Consider the following 22004-nt stretch of genomic DNA (forward strand, 5'->3'; position numbering starts at 1 on the left):
CCACATGTGACTCATGAGACCCTTCCAGTGGGGATAGCCATTGGTGCCGTTCACAGAGAGTCGGTCTGCCTCCAGGTTATTTCGTCTCCACACTACTCGGTGGTCTTGGGGTACCCCTGGCTCCGGAAGCATAATCCGACTTTCGATTGGAGATCGGCCGAGATCCTCTCGTGGTCACCGCAGTGTGGGGCTAGTTGCATCCATGGGTCTGTCAAGTTGCTGTGTACTTCCTCGGACTCTCTGTTGCCTCCTGAATACGAGGAGTACCGGGATGTATTCGATAAGGTGCGCGCGGTTGCCCTACCTCCGCACCGCCCATACGATTGTGCCATAGAGTTACAATCTGGTGCCGTTCCTCCTCGTGGCAAAGTCTATCCACTGTCGGTAGCGGAGAATGAGGCCATGGAGGAGTACGTGAGGGAGGCGCATTAACGCGGACACATTCGCAAATCCTCGTCCCCGGCAGGGACTGGATTTTTCTTTGTGAAAAAGAAGGGCGGTGAGTTGAGGCCTTGCATCGATTACAGGGGTCTCAATCGCATCACGATCAAGAACGCTTACCCGATACCCTTGATTTCCGAGCTGTTCGATCGCCTTAAAGGGGCCACGGTCTTTACCAAACTCGACCTGAGGGCGGCATATAACCTGGTAAGGATCAAGGCGGGCGATGAGTGGAAGACCGCGTTTAACACCAGGACCGGTCATTATGAATCCTTGGTTATGCCCTTTGGGTTGTGCAATGCGCCCGCAGTCTTTCAGGAATTCATCAACGATGTTTTCGTGACCTGTTGCAGCAGTGTGTGGTGGTCTATTTGGATGACATCTTGGTATATTCTGAATCCATGGAGGCCCACATTCTGGATGTCAGACGAGTGTTGCAACGGTTACGAGAGAACAAGCTGTTCGGTAAGCTTGAGAAATGCGAATTTCACCGATCCCAGGTAACCTTCTTAGGTTACATCATTTCCGCTGAGGGGTTCTCCATGGATCCTGAGAAGGTTTCGGCTGTCTTACAGTGGCCCCAGCCCAGTGGTCTTCGTTCCCTGCAGCGCTTTTTGGGCTTCGCCAATTATTATCGGAAGTTCATCAGGGACTTTTCCATGCTAGCCAAGCCTCTCACGGATCTGACCAGGAAGGGCAGTTATTCCCAGGTCTGGCCGCTCGAGGCCATCCGAGCTTTTGAGGCTCTAAAGTCCGCCTTTGTGTCGGTTCCGATTCTGTCGCATCCCAACCCTGGGTTGCCCTTTGTCCTCGAGGTGGACGCGTCTGAGACGGGAGTAGGCGCCCTTCTGTCTCAGCGTAGAACACCAGAGGGTCCTCTGCTTCCTTGTGGGTTTTACTCCCGGAAACTGTCTTCCGCGGAGTGCAACTATCAGATTGGTGACAGGGAGTTATTGGCCATCGTGCAGGCCCTTAAAGAATGGAGGCACTTGCTCGATGGTTCGGTGGTTCCGGTCCTCATCCTGACGGACCACAAGAATCTGACCTACCTTTCTGAGGCCAAGAGATTGACACCACGTCAGGCCAGATGGGCTCTGTTCTTGTCACGTTTTAATTACGTGGTCTCCTACCTACCCGGTTCCAAGAACATCAGGGCGGATGCCTTATCACGGCAGTACTCCGAGCTGTCCAGGGAGGAGTCGATTCCGACTTCGGTCATACCTCCGAATCAGATCTTGGCCGCCATTCGCACCAGCCTGACCTCTCCCCTGGGTGAGCAGATTTTGGCGGCTCAATATGGTGCTCCCTCTGGGAGACCCAACGGCAGATGTTTTGTGCCTGAGGAGTTGCGCACTCGGTTGTTGCGAACCTACCATAACTCCAAGACCGCGGGGCATCCTGGAAAGAATCAGCTGTCCTGGGCTGTTTCACGTCTGTTCTGGTGGCCTTCCCTACGTTCCGACATCGCCGCATATGTAGCGGCATGCTCCGTTTGTGCCCAGAGTAAGTCCCCTCGGCACCTTCCGTTGGGCCTTCTGCAACCCATAGCCACCAGGGAGCGCCCATGGTCACACCTGGGGATGGATTTCATTGTGGACCTCCCTGCATCCCGAGGCCATACGGTCATTCTCATGATTGTGGATCGGTTTTCCAAAATGTGCCACTGTGTTCCTCTCAAGAAGTTACCCTCTGCACAAGAGTTGGCCACGATTTTTGCCAGGGAGGTCTTCCGGTTGCACGGTTTGCCCAAAGAGATTGTGTCGGATCGGGGGAGTCAGTTTGTGTCCAGGTTCTGGCGCGCCTTTTGCTCCCAGTTGGGGATTCATCTCTCCTTCTCCTCGGCCTACCACCCTCAGTCCAATGGGGCCGCAGAACGATCCAATCAGGCCTTGGAGCAATTCCTTCGTTGCTATGTCTCCGATCACCAAGACAATTGGGTTGACCTCCTGCCTTGGGCTGAGTTTGCCAGGAACACGGCGGTGAACTCTTCCTCTGGGACGTCTCCCTTCATGGCCAATTATGGGTTCCAACCTGCCGTGTTACCGGAGGTATTCTCTCCCCAGGATATTCCGGCTGTGGAGGATCACCTTTCCGTCCTACGTGCTTCTTGGGTACTGATCCAGAAGTCCCTTGAGGTCTCTGCGCAGCGCCAGAGACTCCAGGCTGATCGCAGACGAGCGCCTGCTCCTTCCTACCAGGTCGGAGACCGTGTATGGTTGTCCACCCGCAACCTCAACCTTCGAGTGCCCACTCCCAAGCTGGCGCCTCGCTTTGTTGGTCCCTTCCGAGTGCTTCGCAGGGTAAACCCGGTAGCCTATGCCCTTGCGCTTCCTCCTGGCATGCGGATCTCCAACGTGTTTCATGTCTCCCTGTTGAAGCCACTGGTGTGTAATCGTTTCACTTCCTCGGTTCCTCGGCCTCGTCCGGAGTGGGCAATCGTGAGGAGTATGAGGTGAGCAATATCCTGGACTCACGCCTGGTCCGCGGTCGGGTGCAGTTTTTGGTCCATTGGCGTGGTTATGGTCCAGAGGAGCGTTCCTGGGTTCCCTCCGCAGATGTCCATGCTCCTGCCTTGCTCCGAGCCTTCCACGCACGCTTCCCTCAGAAACCGTTCTTTACTCCGCGGAGGAGGGGCTCTTGAGGGGGAGGTACTGTCATGGTCTTACCTTCTTGCTGTTCTCCTTCGTTTGACATGTGCTGGCGGCCATCTTGGTTTCTGTGTTTCTTGTAGCCTCCCACCCTGCGGCTCCTCCTTCCCACTGGGAGGAGCTGGATGCCTAGCTCATATATATAGGAGGTCTGTGGCTTCAGTTCCTTGCTTGGTCCTCCTGTGTTCACATGCTTCTAAGACTGCTGCTGCTTCTGGTTCCTGATCCTGGTTTCGTCCGACTACCCTGCTGGTTCCTGATCCTGGTTTCGTCCGACTACCCTGCTGGTTCCTGATCCTGGCTTCGTCTGACTACCCTGCTGGTTCCTGATCCTGGCTTCGTCTGACTACCCTTCTGGTTCCTGACCTCTGGCTTCGCAAAGACTCTGCTTCGGTTTCGCCATCCGTTTGGACTTTTGCTTTACAGCTTTATTTTTCAATAAAGCCTTCTTATTTTCACTTATCTCTTGTTGTACGTCTGGTTCATGGTTCCGTGACACTGGGTCACATGCTGCTCTGGCCAATCACAGCCATGCCATTAGTAGGCATGGCTGTGATTGCTTCTAAGGTCAGACAGTTAACCGCTTGTTGATTGGCTGCTCTGCAGCCTTTCAAAAAGCGCCAAGAAAGCGCCGAGCACCGAACCCGAACTTTTACGGAAATGTTCGGGTTTGGGTCCAGGGTCCAAAAATCCTAAAGTTCGGTACGAACCCAAACTTTACAGTTCGGGTTCGCTCAACCCTATTCAACATCCTTACATCCCACTCCCGATGTCTTCTACCTCTGGTATCCCTGCAGCAGATGCAACTTCAAGAGAGTTCTCTAAAATCTGATAGGAGACCAGGGCAGCTGTAAAATAGGCTTCTGTGCGCATGAAGGAGGCTGCTGATTAAAGACAGAGTGTAACGGGGTTCCGAAGGTGCACTCGGTCCTCCATTAGCCGCAGACCTGCTGCTTAGCTTCGGGAGCGAGGTTCTGTGTTTGACCTCGTTCCCAGGGCGTCTTTACTAGCTGGGTGGCTCCCTGCTCCTAAGTCTGCCTTGAGCGCCGAGCTGATCACTCGGTGCTCAACTGGTTGGTCTGTCGGTCATGTGACACTGGCCACGTCACATGACCCTCACTCCCCACTATAAATACAGGCAGCCTGCTGGCCACAGGTTTCCTGTTAATTTAGGTTCCACCTGTGGTTTGGTCTTTCCTGGCGTACTTACCTACTGCTGAATTCCTGACGACCCTCTGCCTGCTCCTTGTGTACTTTGCTGCTCTCCTGGTATTCTGACCCCGGCCTCCTCCTGACAATCCTCTGCTGACTCCTTTGGTACTACACGACTCTCATGGTATTTATGACCCCGGCTTCTCCTGACAATTCTCTGCTTGCTCCATTTGTACTTTTTAGCTTTCCTGGTATTGACTCGGTCCGTTCTCGTTCTGTTGTTTGTCTGTCTGTCATCCCTGCACTTAGTCGAAGCTAGGGATTGCCGTCCAGTTGTCCCCTGTCATTAGGACTCGCGAGGCAAGTAGGCAGGGCCAGGGGTAAGGGTGGAGCGCAGTGGTCACTTCCCTCCCCCCTGTGTGTGTGTGTGTACGCGACCGTTACACAGAGAATCTCCTAAGTTCCATCCTGGTGATAAAGTTTGGCTTGCCTCCAAATACATCAAGAACAGGTTCATAACCACAAAGTCCCAGAAGTCGAGGATGAGACAGACTTGAGAGGGCCAGGGACAAAATATCTTCAGTATGAAGCGCTCCCACCGTAATGGAATTATCTATGAAACAAGGTAGACACCCCAATAACAGTTATATTAGACAGGTTATTCACCCAAATTTGAGAATCAAGGTGTTATACGGTATGTAAAATGTTATATGTAAAATTGGTTATCTATTAATCAATAACAGCTATATTAGACAGCTTATTCACCCTAATAAGAGAATCAAGGCGTAATTGAATTGCTTATCTATTAAGAAAGGTGGGCACCCCAAGTGATAAAGGTTAGCTTGCCTCCAAATATATCAGGCTCAAAATACCCACTTGCAAATTAGGTTCATTGAGACCCTCATGCAAATTAATATGGTTTCCTACAAGCTTCTCTCCCGGTACCAAATTCCCTCCACCAATCCCTGCTCAAACCTTTCACTCTGAAACCTGTCTCAGCTCCTGTTGCAGTCGGTGAAGAAATGTCTATGAGGTGAAAGGTATTCTGGGAATGAAGAAGAGTAGAGGTAAAACCCTGTTTCTTGTGGATTGGAAGGGCTTTGGCCCTGAGGAACGATCTTAGGAACCTAGAGAGAGCATCAATGCCCCTCCTCTTCAAAACATTTTTTTGTCTAGGGCCAGAGCTGAGGAGAGGGTGTTTAAGGGGGGGGGGGGAGTGCTTTTAGCCCAGCGCTCCCTGCCTGCACTGCTGGACCTACATACGGCACGGGTGCCAGGCTACCTCATTCGCTCCTGTTGCAATGCTGCAATGCACCGTGCTGACAAGCACGGGCAGCAGGTAGCTTGAACTGTTGTATCTCTGCTCTGTGCCAGAGTTTACTTCCTGCTTAAGCCCTGTACTGTTTTTTAGGGCGTGCACAAGCATGTCTCGCCTTGTTTGTGAGGCAGCACATACATGCTCTCTATGTCTCCAGCCTATTGCTGGGTTGCAGGAAGTATTTAAAGGTACTTCTTGCCCCAGGAAGGCACCTGAGCAATCTAGTTCACTAGCTAGTCTAGTCCCTTGTGTGAAGGTATTTGGAAGTTTCTGCTTTTCTGTGTACCGGACCATGCTTCTTGCTTAAACAGATTTTGCTTGATTGCCACCTGCCTATGATTGCTGACTTCCTGACTATGTCTTTCCCCTCGGTGCTTGCACCGGTATCTCTGTCCCCCTGGTCATCTGCCACTGACCCGGGAACTGCTCTGGAGTGGTACCTGGTAACTACCCTAATGGCCCAAACTTATCCTCACCATCAGAGGCTCTAGTGAAGACTAGTGATAAGTGGCATATGCAATATTCGATTTTGCGATATTTAAAAAAATAAAAAGCATAATATTCACAATAAATTTGCAAATTCTAGAATTCGTGATCTCCAGTCATTATTTTTGTAATTGTGCAAATCGGCACTAATGCACATTTTTTTTTTAGCAATACATGCAACTTCATGTTTTATCAGGTCTGAGTAGATATTACTGATTGGTGCACTAAGTATTGTTTTGACATCACAGCACCATGTCTGTAGCATGTATGTATGGACAGCAGAGAAACAGTAATTCCTATCACACTACCTAACACCCTGCACTGGAACCTATCAGCTACACTATATCACTATCTAATCTACACTGACTATCTCCCATTAACTATCTGTATTATATATATGAGCTAACTAACTATATAATGTAATTGGATAAGGAATAGGATCCAGATGAAAGCACAGAGCACAGCAATGACTCTGCTCTCTCTCTCAGAACTGCAAAAAAACAGCAGAAAATGGCTGCTGGGGAGTTTCTTATATAGTAAGGGGTAGGCAATTTTCCTATTGGTTGCTAAGGATGTTGCTAAGCTCTGACAAAGATATTGCCCACATATTGCTCATTGGCCCACAACCAAGAAGGGAGGTTACTGATGAAGATAAAATCTAGAATATTTGTGATTACGAATATATACCACTACATTCTACATCTTCGCAAATTCTCGAAGTGCTGATATTCGCGATAAAAATTTGCGATTAGAATATTCGCAATCAACACTAGTGAAGACCAGGTAGCTACTTAGCCATACCCCTCCAGGATATAGCCGGTCAGTGTCACAGTTGGCCCACACCCGCTTGCATAACACTGTGTAATTGTTATTGGGGTGCCCATCTGATTTCATAGATAAGCAATTCCATTAGGCCTTGATTCTTATATTGTGGCAAATAACTTGTGGAATATAACTAGTTTGAGTGAAGAGAGGTTCGGATGCTTCATCCAAAGTTGCTTTGTTCAAAACTTCTGAATAATACTGTATGGAGATTTGTCTCCTTACAGTATTAGAATTTATGGGCTCCGATGAGCCAAAGTTAGTTATACACTAAGTCGAGGAACTTGAAACTGAGGTACTAGTCGGAACTGAAGCCGAGTTTGTTTCAAGTTTTAAAGTGGTTTTACACTTTAGAAATCAACTACTGAAGTTATTCAATGAAGTCACGCGTGACTTCGTGAATAGCTAACTTCGGCTCATCGGAGCCCATACATTCTAATACTGTAAGGAGACAAAATCTCCATACAGTATTATTCAGAAGTTTTGAACAAAGCAACTTGAAGCATCCAAAGCTCACTTTGCTCAACACTAAATATAACTGTTGCAGGGGTACCCACCATGTTTCATAGATAAGCAATTCTATTAGGCCTTGATTCTCATATTGGGGTAAATAACCTATGTAATATAACTGTTATTGGGGTGCCCACTTGATTTCATAAATAAGCAATTCCATTAGGCTTTGGTTCTCATATTGGGGTGAATTAGCTGTGTAATATAACTGTTATTATGGTGTCTACCTTGTTTCATAGATAAACAATTCCATTAGGTCTTGATTCTAATAATGAGGTGAATAAACTGAGTAATTTAACTGTTATTGGGGTGTAGTGTTGATCACGAATATTCGAATTTTGAATTTTTATCGCGAATATAGGTACTTCGAAAATTCGCAAATATTTAGAATATAGTTACATATATTCGTAATTTTCAAATATTCGAAATTTATTTCCGTTTTTTTTTTTTTTATCAGTACACATGATCCCTCACTGCTTCTAGCTTGTGGGCCAATAAGAAGGCTGAAATATACTTGACTTTAGGAGTAGTAGTGTTTGCGAATTTTGCTCTATATTCGTTTTTTTTGAATATTCGCTATATTGCTATATATTCTTGTTTTAGAATATTACGAATATTCAAAAAAACTAAGTTATAACACTATAGAGAATAGTCGAAAAAAATCTAATATAGAGCAATTTAGCTAATATAGTGCTATAATCTTCTTTGTTTAATAGTTGTAAGTTGAAAAATTCTCAATAAAAATTCGAATCCGAATTCTGAAAATTCGTATATTACACAATCATTACCTTTCCGATTTTTCGAGTAAAAAAAAAAATCGTGAATTTTCGACGAATATTCTACAAAATATTCGCGAAATATCGCGAATTTGAATATGACCCCTGCCGCTCATCACTATTGGGGTGTCCATTCATAGATCAGCAATTCCATTAGGCCTTGATTCTCATATTGAGGTGAATAACCTGTGTAATATAACTGTTATTGGGATGTCTACCTTGTTTCATAGATAAACAATTCCAGTAGGCCTTGATTCGCATCTTTGGGTGAATAACCTATGTAATATAGAGTAACTGTATTGGGGTGCCCACCTGAGTTCATAAACAAGCAATTCCTTTAGGCCTTTATTCTCATATTGAGATGAATAAGCTGTGTAATATAACTGCTAGTGGGGTGTCCACCTTGTGTAATACATAAGCAATTCTATTATGACTTAATTCTCAGATTGGGGTGAATAAGATGTCTAATATACCTGTAATTGTGGTGTCGACATTGTTTGTGTAAAATAAGTTAAGTGCTCGTTCCTTTGCTAGTGCCCTCCAAAGGAACAAGCAGTGGCAAAAATGTTGCTGGAGCCAGCAGAAGCAGCAGCAGAAGAAGAGGTAGTGGTAGCAGCAGCCGCAGCAACAGACCAGAGCTGCAAGTGTCATCCATTGGTTATGTTTTGACACGCAATCCCTCTGTCCTGAAATGGTTGACTCAGTCTTAAACATCATCTCAAATGACATTAAACACCACAGCCAAGGGTTTGAGCGTTCCTCTGACACCAAACTTAGTTGGCATGGCCCAGGAACAAGCTATGTGCCCTCACCTGTCCAGAACCTGCCTCTTTCCATTGCTGCTCCTTCTGCCAGGCAAGTGATGTATGCCCCGGGCTCTGCTCTGCTTTTCAGCAAGGAAGATATTACTGAGGATAGTCAGCAGCTACTGCCCAGCCCCAATTTGGAAGAGAGGTCCGCTGCTTCCTCCTCTAGGTGTGCAAGTAGTGACAATGACAGTCGCGTGGGAGCAGGTGTTGTAAGGGGTCAGGGACGCGGCCATGAGACTGGTGAGGGTGACATAAGTAACAAGGAGACAGTAGTGGATGATGATATAGCACATTTTACATGGGAGCTGGGTGAAAAGGGGGCCTCATCATCATAATCAGGGGGTGAGGGTGTCAGCCTGCCCATGAGACAGCGCCAGGATTGCACCATGCGGCTGAGCGAGCAGGGTGCAGATGTGGCCGTCAGCCAGCAGGGTGGCAGCAGTGTGAGATCTGGAGCCAAACGTGCCCGGTGTAGACCGTCTGCTACTCAGAAGCCAACCTGTCTGGAAACAACTACTCGTGTATGGGCTCATAGAGGCAGAGGCAGACAGTCATCATTTTTTATCAAGTTATCGGAGGACGTCAGCGTGGCCATATGTAGGATCTGTGGGCAGAAGGTGAAGCGCAGCCAGGGTGACAATTTTGGCACCACAGCCCTGCATGAACACATGGAGCATAACCATAAATTAGCCTGGGAAAACTGTTGTGCTAATGCAGTGGTACAGTCTGACGCATCTTCCAGTGGTCCGTACCCCTTCTCCAGGAGTCAGGTCTCCACCACCTTAGCAGAAGAAAGCTGTGTTTCCTTCCCATCATCTACTAATCATGATAGTACTCGTCCTTCTCCTCGTCATGTGTTTCGCCAGCAAATGATCACCGAGGCGATTGCAAGCAGACAACAGTATGAGTTCACTCATCCAACATGCAAAAGCTGAACCTGCTGCTGGCCAAGTTGCTGGCAGTACAGTCCCTCCCTTTTCATGTGATTGACTCTGAACATTTTAGAGAACTGATGGCTTGTGCCGAGCCAAGGTGGAGAGTCCCAATCTGTCACTACTTCTCTAAAAAAGCTGTACCAGCTCTGCACACATATGTTGAATAGAAGGTGGGCCAGTCCTTGAGCCTGTCATTGTCTGGTACAGTTCATGGCAGCGCCGACGTGTGGAGCTATAGCTATGGTCAAGAACAATATACAGTATGTCCTTAACGGCCCACTGGGTAAATGTGGTCCTCGCTCAGGCACACCAGCAACTTGGCTAGGTGATGGCAATGCCGCCTCCGCGTTCTCATGCTGTGATTGCGACACCAATGTCCTCTTCCACCTCCTCATCCTCCACCGTAGGCACAGTTCGGAGTGGTCCTCCAGCATACCACCTATGCAGGATCAACCAAGAAATCGAAACCTGGCTGTCTACTCATCAACTGAAGATCAGAACCATGGTCACCAATAATGGGGAGAACATTGTGTCTTCACTGCATCAAGCATGGCCAACCCATGTGCACTGCATGGCGCACATCTTTAATCTGGTTGTAAACTGGTTCCTGAAGACTTACACCCAATTGCAAGATGTCTGGAAAATAGCCAAGAAACTGTGCATGCACTTCAGCTACTCTTACCCTGCAAAACACGCCCTCCTTGAGCTGCGAAGGCAGAATGATTTTTCCCAACATCGCCTCATATGTGATGTTTCCACACATCGGAACACCACCCTCCACATGTTGAACTGACTATATGAGCAGAGGAAGGCCTTGAATGATTTCTTGATGATGCAGGCAGACAGGGGTACACCCCTGTGTAACTTCGACGTTAGCCAGTAGCAGCTCATGTGTGACACCTGCCGTTTTCTCATGGTCTTTGAAGAGGCCACTTTATTTGTCAGTTTCCAGGATTCCAAGAAGAATGATGTAATTTAAATCCTTCACATCCTGAAGTATATGCAGATAAATCTTGCTGGCCAGGGCACAGGAGATGTGACACCTACATTTCATGGCCACCTGAGCCCTGTGGGGGCTGAACTGGCATAGGAGGAGGACGAGGACATAAACACCCAGTAATTACATACAGAAATAAGTGGTTTATCTGCCCAAGCGACAGTCTCTACAGTCTCTCCATGATGTCAGACCCTTGGGGGGCTTTTTTATACCGGCTAAGAGAGATGATGAACTCAAATTCTATTGAGACATCCTTTGAAGTGAGTTGGTCGCTGCCTTTGTGTGCCATTGCCCATCCTCACAAATGTCTGACCGGGTGACCCCCTGCAATGACTTCTGGGAGGGGGCAGGAGCAGCTCCATCAGAAGCAACTTAAGTTTTGAGTCTCTTTTCTTCACCCGCCTACTGAAGAAACCAGTCAGCAGCCGGACATGGAGTAGAGCCTGAACCAGCTGATGGTGGCATACTTGGACTGCACCCTGCCACCCCAGATCCAAGATCCGCTGGAGTACTGAGCAGCCAAACTTGAATTGTGGCAACAACTGGCCGAGTTCGCCCTGGACAAGCTTTCCTGCCCTGCCAGTAATGTGGCTTCAGAAAAGATGTTTAGTGCGGCAGGGGGCATAGTTACCCCAAAGAGAACTCGCCTTTCAACAGGAAATGTAACCTCTGCAACCAGCAATAACACTGATCACAGACATTTAGTCCAAATGTGACCATCACATCTAAATTTTGAAAACCCAGAAGCTTCAGTCTCTCTGAAGCGAACCAACGTATCACAGCTGTAGTTCTAATAAAGGCCTGCAGGCTTTTTTCTTAAATTTTTGATATATATAAAAAACATTTGTTTATACAAATTTTAATCATCCTCTGTAATGTCAGTAGGTAGGGACGGACACAAACAGTGAGCTCTAACTGGGACCCCACCCACTTTCCCTACCTACTTGCAGTGCAAACTCTAAGTAGCAAGTCTGAAACTGGTTGACATTCCCTACTCTGCTAAGGTGCAAGACAAACAACACCAAGGGACGAAAACATTACACAGAGACAGAGTCGTACTGAAATGGGTCAGAACCAGGAAAACAACAAAGTACCAAATCAAGAGACAGAGAGTATCAAATAGACAAGCCGATATCAGGACCAGACAGGAAACTCAGTACATTATGTTAAGCAGAGAGTGGTCAAAAGGAAAAGCTGAGGTAAAAACACTAGTAATCCTAAATACGCAACCAGAAACACAGCTTGTGAGTCAGAGTACCTCTGTCACTGATATATGGCCAGGAATGGGTTTATTTAGAGCACCGAGTCCCAGGATCAGAACCTGATAGGTCATGACTCAGAACTCCATTAGTCAAAACACTAACACACAGAAATAGATCAACTGGGCAATCAGCCCACTGCTAGTCTCCTCCAGCACAGACCCGCTGTGGGGAGAAAGAGCATTGAATCCTGTTGCTAACGACCAGGGGGGCAGCTCAGCAGTGCGTCTCTCCTGGCACAGTCATGCCAAAGCTGGACATCCTGCTGCTGCAGCCCAGACAGGTAAGTTTCTGACATCCTCCTTTCCACAGAATTAAATAAAAAAAATAAAAAATCATAAAAAACAAAAAGATCATAGGCATCACTACATCCCAAAATGCCTGATGTTACTAATAAATAAAGATATTTAGCACATGCAGAGAATTTGCAATTTTTTCATTGCTTCTCTTACAAAATGTAAATGAAATTGCAAAAGGGTATCAATAAAATCTATAGATCATCCTGCAAAAAAATGAGCCCCCACACAGCTCCATAGACATAACTATAAAAAAAATATGGGTTGATCTCACTTCATATTAAATAAGCCAATAAAAATGGATATTCAACATGAGAAAACAAAGTACTAACTCAATAAATGGTGGGCACCTCTCTTGTGTATCTTTGTTTTAATGAAAAGTTTAAATACAGTATTAATAATGAATTAACATATTTTCCTACAAATCTAGGTGTCTTTACTGAGAGCTATAGAAAAGATGAAGAAAGAGCTCTGAAGCTTCTCATACGAGTTTCTGAGTCCTGGGGACAAACCACTTGTTTGAAGCTAGCCCTTGAAGCTAAAGACATGAAATTTGTATCTCAAGGAGGTGTTCAGGTTTGTATTGTAATAAAAAACTGTTTAACATGTTATATAGCATCTCACAAAAGTTAGTACACCCCTCACATTTTTGTAAATATTTTATTATATATTTTCATGGGACAACACTGAAGATATAACACTTTGATACAATGGAAAATAGTCAGTGTTCAACTGGTATAACAGTGTAACTTTGGTGTGCCCTCAAAATAACTCAACACACCGGCAACAAAAGTGAGTACACCCCTAAGTGAAAATGGCCAAATTGTTCCCAAAGTGTCAATATTTTGTGTGGTCACCATTATTTTCCAGCGTTGCCTTAATTCTCTTGGTCATGGAGTTCACTAGAGCTTCACAGGTTGCCAATGGAATCCTCTTCCACTCCTGCATGACGACATCACGAAGCTGTTGGATGTTAGAGACCTTGTGCTCAGCCAGGTCCGTTTAAGGATGCCCCACAGATGCTCAATAGGGTTTAGGTCTGGAGACATGCTTGGCCAGTCCAGCACCTCTACCCACAGTATCTTTAGCAAGGCAGTGGTCATCTTGGAAGAGTGCTTGTGGTCATTATCATGTTGGAATATTGCCCTGAGGCCTAGTTTCTGAAGGAAGGGAATCATGCTCTGCTTCAGTATGTCACAGATGTATACATGTTGGCATTCATGGTTCCCTCAATAAACTGTAGCTCCACACAGCCGAGAGCGCTCATGCAGCCCCAAACCATGACACTCCCACCACCATGCTTGACTGTAGGCAATACACACTTGTCTTTGTACTCCTCACCTGGTTGCAGCCACACACGCTTGACACCTTCTGAACCAAATAAGTTTATCTTGGTCTGATCAGACCAGAGGACCTGGTTCCAGTAATCCATGTCCTTATTCTGCTTGTCTTCAGAAAGCTGTTTGCGGGCATTCTTGTGCATCATCTTTAGAAGAGGTTTCCTTCTGGAATAAAATCCATGCAGACCAATTTGATGCAGTGTGTGGCTTATGGTCTTAGCACTGACAGGCTGACCCCCCACTGCTTTAACCTTTGCAGCAATGCTGGCAGCACTCATATGTCTATTTTGAAAATACAACCTCTGTGTATGACGCAGAGCACATGCACTCAACTTCTTTGGTAGACCATGACGAGGCCTGTTCTGAGTGGAACCTAGCCTTGTTATACCTCTGTATGGTTTTGACCTCAGTTTCAGGATGTTGGCAATCTTCTTTTAGCCTAGGCCATCTTTATGTGGAGCAACAATTCTTTTATTCAGATCCTAAGAGAGTTCTTTGCCATGAGGTGCCATGTTGAACTTCCAGTGACCAGTATGAGAGAGTGTGAGAGCGATAACACCAAATTCAACACACCTGCTCCCCATTCACACCTGAGACCTTGTAACGCTAATGACTTACATGACACTGGCGAAGAAAAATAGATAATTGGACACAATTTGCGCATTTACACTTAGGGGTGTACTCACTTTTGGTGCCAGCGGTTTAGACATTAATGGCTGTGTGTTGAGTTATTTTGGGAGCACATCAATTTTACACTGTAAGGCTACATGCACATGACCGTTGTTTTGGTCCGCATCAGAGCCGCAGTTTTTGCGGCTCAGATGCGGACCCATTCAAATCAATAGGGCCGCAAAAGATGTGGACAGCACTCTGTGTGCTGTCCGCATCCGTTGCTCCGTTACGTGGTCCGCAAAAAAAAATATAACCAGCCCTATTCTTGTCCGTTTTGCGGACAAGAATAGGCAGTTATATTAATAGCTGTCCGTGCCGTTCTGAACGCATACAGACACCATCCATGTTTTGCGGATCTGCAAATTGCAGCCCACAAAACACACAACGGTCGTGTGCATGTAGCCTTATACAAGCTGTACCCTGACTACTTTACATTGCATCAAAGTGTCATATCTTCAGTGTTGTCCCATGAAAAGATATAAAAAAATATTTACAAAGATGTGAGAGGTGTACTCACTTTTGTGAGATAGTGTATATTAGAGCAGAAATGAAACAAAATATATCATATGCTCCATTTTGCAAGTTGAATATTGCTAAAGAACCTCAACAAAAATCTAAAATATTTGCAGATAAAATATATTTTATATACTTTATTTTAGGGTATATTTGCATACAATTTTCAGAATTTTCAGACCAGCCTATTTATCTGAATGAGTGTTACACAAATTCAAGCACATGATGCTGAAAAAAAAAAAAACATTCAATTTGATAGGGTAGATTTTCAGTTCCAGAAATTTCTACACCAAATTTGCTGTATGAATCTGTCTAAAAAGTGGTGCAAATTGACACCAGTTTGGTGCAGTTTGTTTTCCTTGAAAAGGGTGGGGATATTACTGGAAAGAGGGAGTGGAATATTTGAAAATAGGTGAGTTCCAAAATACACAATTTTGCTAAATTGTGTCATAATTCTGGCATATATTCTATCTCAATGTAAGGCAACCAGTTGTTGTTATAGAGTTAGATGAAAGTGTCTAGCTATGCATCACATTTATCATTCATCATAAGGCATTGTGATAAATTCGGTGCTTATCTAGACTGTTTGTCTAAATGTACTCCATCAATATATTGGTTTAAAAAATGTGACAGTTTTTGTAAAAATCGTCTGCATCTCAACAATTTTGGGTTATGTAAACATATGAACACAACTATAAATGCATTTTAAACCTTAATCATCTTTAGTTGAGATAAATGTGGGATGACATGAGAAGGGAACAGCTCACAAGAGGAGGAGGTGAATTTTGATCAGTTAAAAATGCAAAGAAAGCTAAAGATAAGAATAAAGAGTGGTATGGATTGGTAGGGACTGTGTGCTGAATCTTTCTCTTAAAGTGTGCAGCAAAACCTCACCATGTCCAGAATTTGTTGTCTTCTGCTAATTGACTACTAGAAACTGTTATTTTAGACTTTCAGGAATGCTGCTGCACTTCCAATCCTTACCACTGGAGTTTCATGGTTTACCTGCTACTTTTTCCTACTCAATAAGGGTGAGTGAACCCATGGATGTTCGGGTTCGATTGGGTCCACAGAATTTTTGTTCAAAGATCTGTTCGGGTACTCGAACTTGACCCGAACTTGACCCCAAACCCGAACCCCATAGAAGTCAATAGGGACCCAAACTTTGGTGCTGTAAAATGGTTGTGAAATAGTCGTAGTAAGTGCTAGAAGTCTTCAAAATGAAGAAAATGTGGGTGAGAGCAGGACAATTGCCCTACAAAAAATGTGGATAGGGAAATTATTTAAAATAACATAGAATAGAAAAAAATTATAAACTTGAACCAGAAGGCAGATGTTGAGGAGGCTGTGGACATGGCAGTGTAGGTGAAAGTGGTGGAGGAGGAGGTAGCCAACACTGTTTTTGTGGGGAGTTTTTAATGGAAAAAAAACTTTTCTTTTTTTTTCTTTCTTTTTTCTTTTTTTTGTCAGGGGGCCCAAAACATAGGGAAAATGACAAACAGAACGAACAAACTGCGCTGGAGTATAACAATGGCTGGGTGCGTCCAGTATACTTCTCTACTCTGCCAATATAACAAATAATAACCTTGAACCAGGAGGTGTGGGTTCAGGTGGAGGAGGAGGTGGACATGGCAGTGTAGGTGGAGAAGGTAGCCAACACTGTTTTTTTATTTTTTTGTTTTTATTTGGAGAAGCACCAAAACAGTGGGAAATGTCAAACAGAATGAACAAACTTTGCTGGAATATAACAATGGCTGGCTGCGGCCCGTATACTTCTCTACTCTGCCCAAGGAATGGACAAGCCCTGTGGGATCCATGCCTGGTTCATTTTAATAAATGTGAGCTTGTCCACATTGGCTGTGATCACACCTCCTGCAGTGCTAAAAACATGTTCAGACAATACACTTGCCTCAGGGCAGGCAGCACCTCCAGGGCATAAAGGGAAAGTTTAGGCCATATGTTCAATTTGGAGACCCAGAAGTTAAATGGGGCAGACCCATCAGTCAGTTTATGCAGACGTGTGCACAAGTACTCTGTTGCTGAAATGCTGCTTCCTGGTAATACGGTCTGTATCAGATGGTGGTTCTGGATGTTGTGGCTTGCTGACAAAGCTTTTCCACATTTCAACCATGCTAACCCTCCTTTCTGAGCTGGTGCCCCAGCTGCATTGTTAACTTCCTTCTTCTCCTCCGCCTCATGCTTCCACTGAGCTCCCACGGTCAGATGGGAACGCTGTCAGCAGTGTGTCTACCAGTGTGCGCTTGTATTCACACATCTTCCGATCACGCTCCAGTGATGGAAGTAAGGATGGCATGTTGTCCATGAAACTGAGATCCAGCAGGGTGGCTACCCAGTAATTAGCACTGGCAACAGTCAAGGCCAATTCTGAAGTCGTTGCACAGGCACTGCAGCATGTACCCGCTAATGTGTGCCAGGCTGCCCAGAGGCAACAATAAGGTTTCCTCGGTGAGAGGTGTATTGTCAGCGTCCTCTGTATGCCCCCAGCCATGTTCCATTGAGGCTATGAGCTGATTTGGGTGCCACCCTGCTGTGAATGCGGTTCCTCCTCATCATCATCATCATCCTCCTCATCCTCCAAAACTGTGCCCTGGCTGGACAGTGCTGGCCATGTTGGTGGCGCACTTAAAACAGCGCAACATGGCACATGTACCGCATGGAGGCCCACTTTTTGGTGATGAAATGAAGCTGTTCTGGAGAGCGCAGTCTCTCTAGCATGTGCAAAGTGGAGTTCCACTTTGTTGGTTTCGTACTTCGCATATGAAGTGGTGAGCGGGAAGGCAGACGTTACACTGCAGCGCAGACAGGTGAGCAGCAGCAGGATGAGAAAGCTAAAAGCATGCACAGACGTCCCACACTTTCTGCAGCAGCTCTGACATCTCGGGGGAATTTTTCAGGAACATCTGCAACACCAAATTCATCACATGCGCTATGAGGCTCAGATCTGTACTTAGATACCCATTCACAGCTGCTGCGCGGTGTGGGGTTTTTAAACCCATGGCTGTGCTGAAGTTGGTTGTGTAGGTGTTAACGCTGACCAGAAGAGGAGGCGGTACAGGAGGGATTAGGAGGCGGTAGAGTAAGAAGCGGAGTAGGAGGCAACGAGAAACGTCCAGCAATCCTCGTTGGCGGTAGGAAATGTACCAAACTGCTTTCCGCCTCAAGCCCAGCTGCCACTGTATTTACCCAGTGGGCAGTTAGGAAGATATAACGTCCATGCTTACTGGTCCATGTATTGGTGATTATGTGAACCTTGCCACTGATGGCTTTACTCAGCTCACACCTGATTTTGTCTGCCACTTGTTCGTGCAGGACAGGGATTGCCCATCTGGAAAAGTAGTGGCGGCTGGGAACCATGTACTGTGAGACAGCGATTGCCATACATGGATTCATAGTCTTGTCATAAGACTATGAAACCAATATATGGTGCTGTTAGTGAGTCATGAACAGCACCATCTATTGGATTCATAGTCTTGTCATAAGACTATAAAACCAATAACATATAAAGCATCTTCAATCCTTACATAAAGATGCACTACCATGAGACTACGCGACAATAAATCCACATGAACTCCAAAATGAGACACTGTACACCTCCAGGAATACCAATAAAAAAAAGAAAACTTTAAATCACATCACCTGTATAGAAAAGGGGAGGGTTGGGGGGAAGCGAAATGTTTAGGGAAAGGATTATTGCAGTTTATATGTATTTTATCTTTGTTTTTACTGCACATATCTTTAACCCCTTCCCGACACTTGATGTACTATTACGTCATGGAAGCCACTGCGTTCCTGCAATTTGACGTAATAGTACGTCATGGTGATTGGGCGTGCACCGGAGCGGTGCGCGCGCGATCACTGCAGGGGCCCGGCAGTTCCTGGTAGCCGGGGTCCTGCTATATCCGCCACCATCGCTGTAAAAGCCGATGCTGGTGGATTAACCTCTTCTATGCCATGGTCTGCGCTGACCGCGACATAGAAGGGGTTTTGTGTCGGGTGAGGGAGCGCATCGAGTCCCCGCGCTGCTGTGGCAGGGACTCGATGTGTCAGATGGCAGCCCGATGCCATGAAGAGGCTGCCCAATGCCTTGCATGGCATCGGGACCTGCCTTCTACGGGTGCCGAGGAGATCCAGCCTCAGGCTGGGTCTCCTAGGCAACCTGTTAGTGTACTACTCAGATGTATTGTAATGCATTGCAGAGGGGATTAGAACATCAGAAATAAAGTAAAGAAAAAAGTAAAGAAAATTAGTTTTTAATAAAATTAATAAAGTAATAAAATTAATAAAGTAAAAAAACAAAAACAAAACGCCCCTTTCACCTTATTTTATAATAAAAAACAGAAAACCCCCCACACATATTAGGTATCGCCGCATCCGTATTGATTGGCTCTATAAATATATCACATGATCCACCCTGTCCGATAAACACCATAAAAAAATATAGAAACGGTGTAAAAAAAAGCCATTTTTGTCACCTTACATCACAAAAAGTGCAACAACAAGCGATCAAAAAGGCTATGTCCCACAAAATGGTATCAATAAAGCCGTAACCTCATCCCGCAAAAAGTAAACTCCTACCTAAGACAATCGCTCAAAAAAAAAAAAAAAAATAGCTCTCAGAACATGGAGACAATAAAACATAATTTTTTTGTTTCAAAACTGCTATTATTGTGCTAAAGTGAAATACATAAAAAGAAAAAATAGGAATATTAGGCATCGCCACGTCCGCAACAACCAGCTCTATAAAAATATCACATAAACCTAACCCCTAAGGTGAACACCGTAAAAAAAAAAAAAAAACTGTAAAAAAAAGCCATTTTTGTCACCTTACATAACAGAAATTGCAACAGCAAGTGAACAAAAAGGTGTATGCCCCGCCAAAATAGTACCAATAAAACCGTCACCTTATCCCGCAAAAAATAAAACCTTAACTACGACAATCGGTAAAAAAATAAAAAAGCTATCGCTCTCAGACTATGGAAGACACTAAAATATGATAGTTTTTTGCTTCAAAATTGCTATTATTGTGCTAAAGTGAAAAAAAATAAAAAAGTATACATATTAGGTATCGCCACGTCCGTAACAACCAGATCTATAAAAATATTACATGATCTAACCCCTCAGATGAACACTGTAAAAAATAAAAAATAAAAACTGTGTAAAAAAAAGCCATTTTTGTCACCTTACATCACAAACATTGCAACACCAAGCGATCAAAAAGGCATATACCCCCAAAAATAGTACCAATCAAACTGTCACCTCATCCCGCAAAAAATGAGTTCTTACCTAACACAATTGGTAAAAAAATTAAAAAGCTATGGCTCTCACACTATGAATATACTAAAATATCATTATTTCGGTTAAAAAAATGCTATGAATGATCAAAAAATCATATGTACCCAAAAATGGTACCAATTAAAACGTCAACTCTTCCTGCAAAAAAAACAAGCCCTTACACAAGACAATCGGCAGAAAAATGAAAAAAATAGGGTGTTCAGAAAATGGAGATGCAAAAACCAAATTTTTGTTTTCAAAAATGCTTTATTATGTAAAACTGAAACAAACATCATAGAAAGTAGACATATTTGATATCATTGCATCCGTAACAACCTGCTTTATAAAAATAGTGCATGATCTAACCTGTCAGATGAATTTTGTTAAAAAAACATCCATTTTTTTGTTACCTTGCCTCACAAAAAACTAAATATAGAGCAATTAAAAATCATATGTACCCCAAAATAGACCACATGTAAGGTGTTTCTGTAAACCGCAAAATATTGAGTTTTGTTTGGCTGTTAACCCTTGCTTTCTACTGGAAAAAATTGATTAAAATGTAAAATCTGCCAAAAAAAGTAAAATTCAGAAAATGCATCCCTATTTTCCATTAATTCTTGTGGAACACGTAAAAGGTTAACAAAGTTTGTAAAATCAGTTTTGAATACCTTGAGGGGTGTAGTTTCTAAAATGGGGTCATTTTTAGGGTGGTTTCTATTATGTAAGCCTCTCGAAGTGACTTCAGACCTGAACTGGTCCTTAAAAAGTGGGTTTTGGAAAGATTTGCTTTCAAACTTCTAAGCCTTCTAACATCCCCAAAAAATAAAATGTCATTTTCAAAATGATCCAAACATGAAGTAGACATATGGGATATGTAAAGTAATAACTATTATATGAGGTATCACTATTATAAAAGTAGAGAAATTGAAATTAGAAAATTCGGGAATTTTTTTTTTTTTTTGTAAATTTGGGATTTTTTCACAAATAAAGGTGAAATATATTGACTCAAATTTATGACTATCATGAAGTACAATGTGTCACGAGAAAAAAATCTCAGAATGGCTTGGATAAGTAAAAGTGTTCCAAAGCTATTACCACATAAAGTGACACATGTCAGATTTGCAAAAAATGGCCTGGGCAGGAAGGTGAAAACTGTCCTGGAGTAGAAGGGGTTAAAAAAGGAATATGACCTGTAATTTGATCCAATATGTACCTTTTGAATGTAAATGTGCAAATTATATCAAAATCTAATAAGATGTATTTAAAAATAAGTCATGAACAGCGCCATCTATTGGATTTAAAGTCTTTTCATAAGACATTGAATCCAAAAAAAAGGCGCTGTTCATGGGTAGTATTGATCGCAAATATTCTAATTTTTATCGCAAATTTTCCATGCAAATGGTGTTTCAGCTGAAAAACAAGCAGATTCAGCTAACTTGCATATGCCCACAGTTATGCAAATGAGTTTATATGATAAAACTGTATAGAAAGGTTATTGAATATTATGCTAGGACAGTAAGAAAACTTTGTCACCCTAATGATAATGATCTAGGTGCGCAAGTCCACCTAAGTCATCCAACAGTTATGAAGCAACTTTGAGACTTACTGGCTCTCAGTCAGATGAGAACTGGTTTTGAATGCTCAGACGGGATGGAACATTTAGGAGTGATAGAACTTGATAAGAAAGTATGCAATAAAGTCTGATGATGATGGGGTGGAACGTTTATGTTAAACGAGT

General features: G+C 44.2%; 1 protein-coding gene across 1 annotated transcript in view; it reads left to right on the forward strand.

The window, feature by feature from the left end:
• Positions 1–22004, forward strand: part of TRPM2 (transient receptor potential cation channel subfamily M member 2) — a 1766051-nt gene that overhangs the window by 322892 nt on the left and 1421155 nt on the right. Inside the window, exon 7 of the mRNA XM_040441475.1 lies at positions 12880–13025. Within this exon, the coding sequence (XP_040297409.1) occupies positions 12880–13025 (146 nt within the window). The remainder of the gene's footprint in view (positions 1–12879; positions 13026–22004) is intronic.

The sequence above is a fragment of the Bufo bufo genome, chromosome 7 (genome assembly GCF_905171765.1).
Source record: "Bufo bufo chromosome 7, aBufBuf1.1, whole genome shotgun sequence".
Taxonomy (NCBI): Eukaryota; Metazoa; Chordata; class Amphibia; order Anura; family Bufonidae; genus Bufo; species Bufo bufo.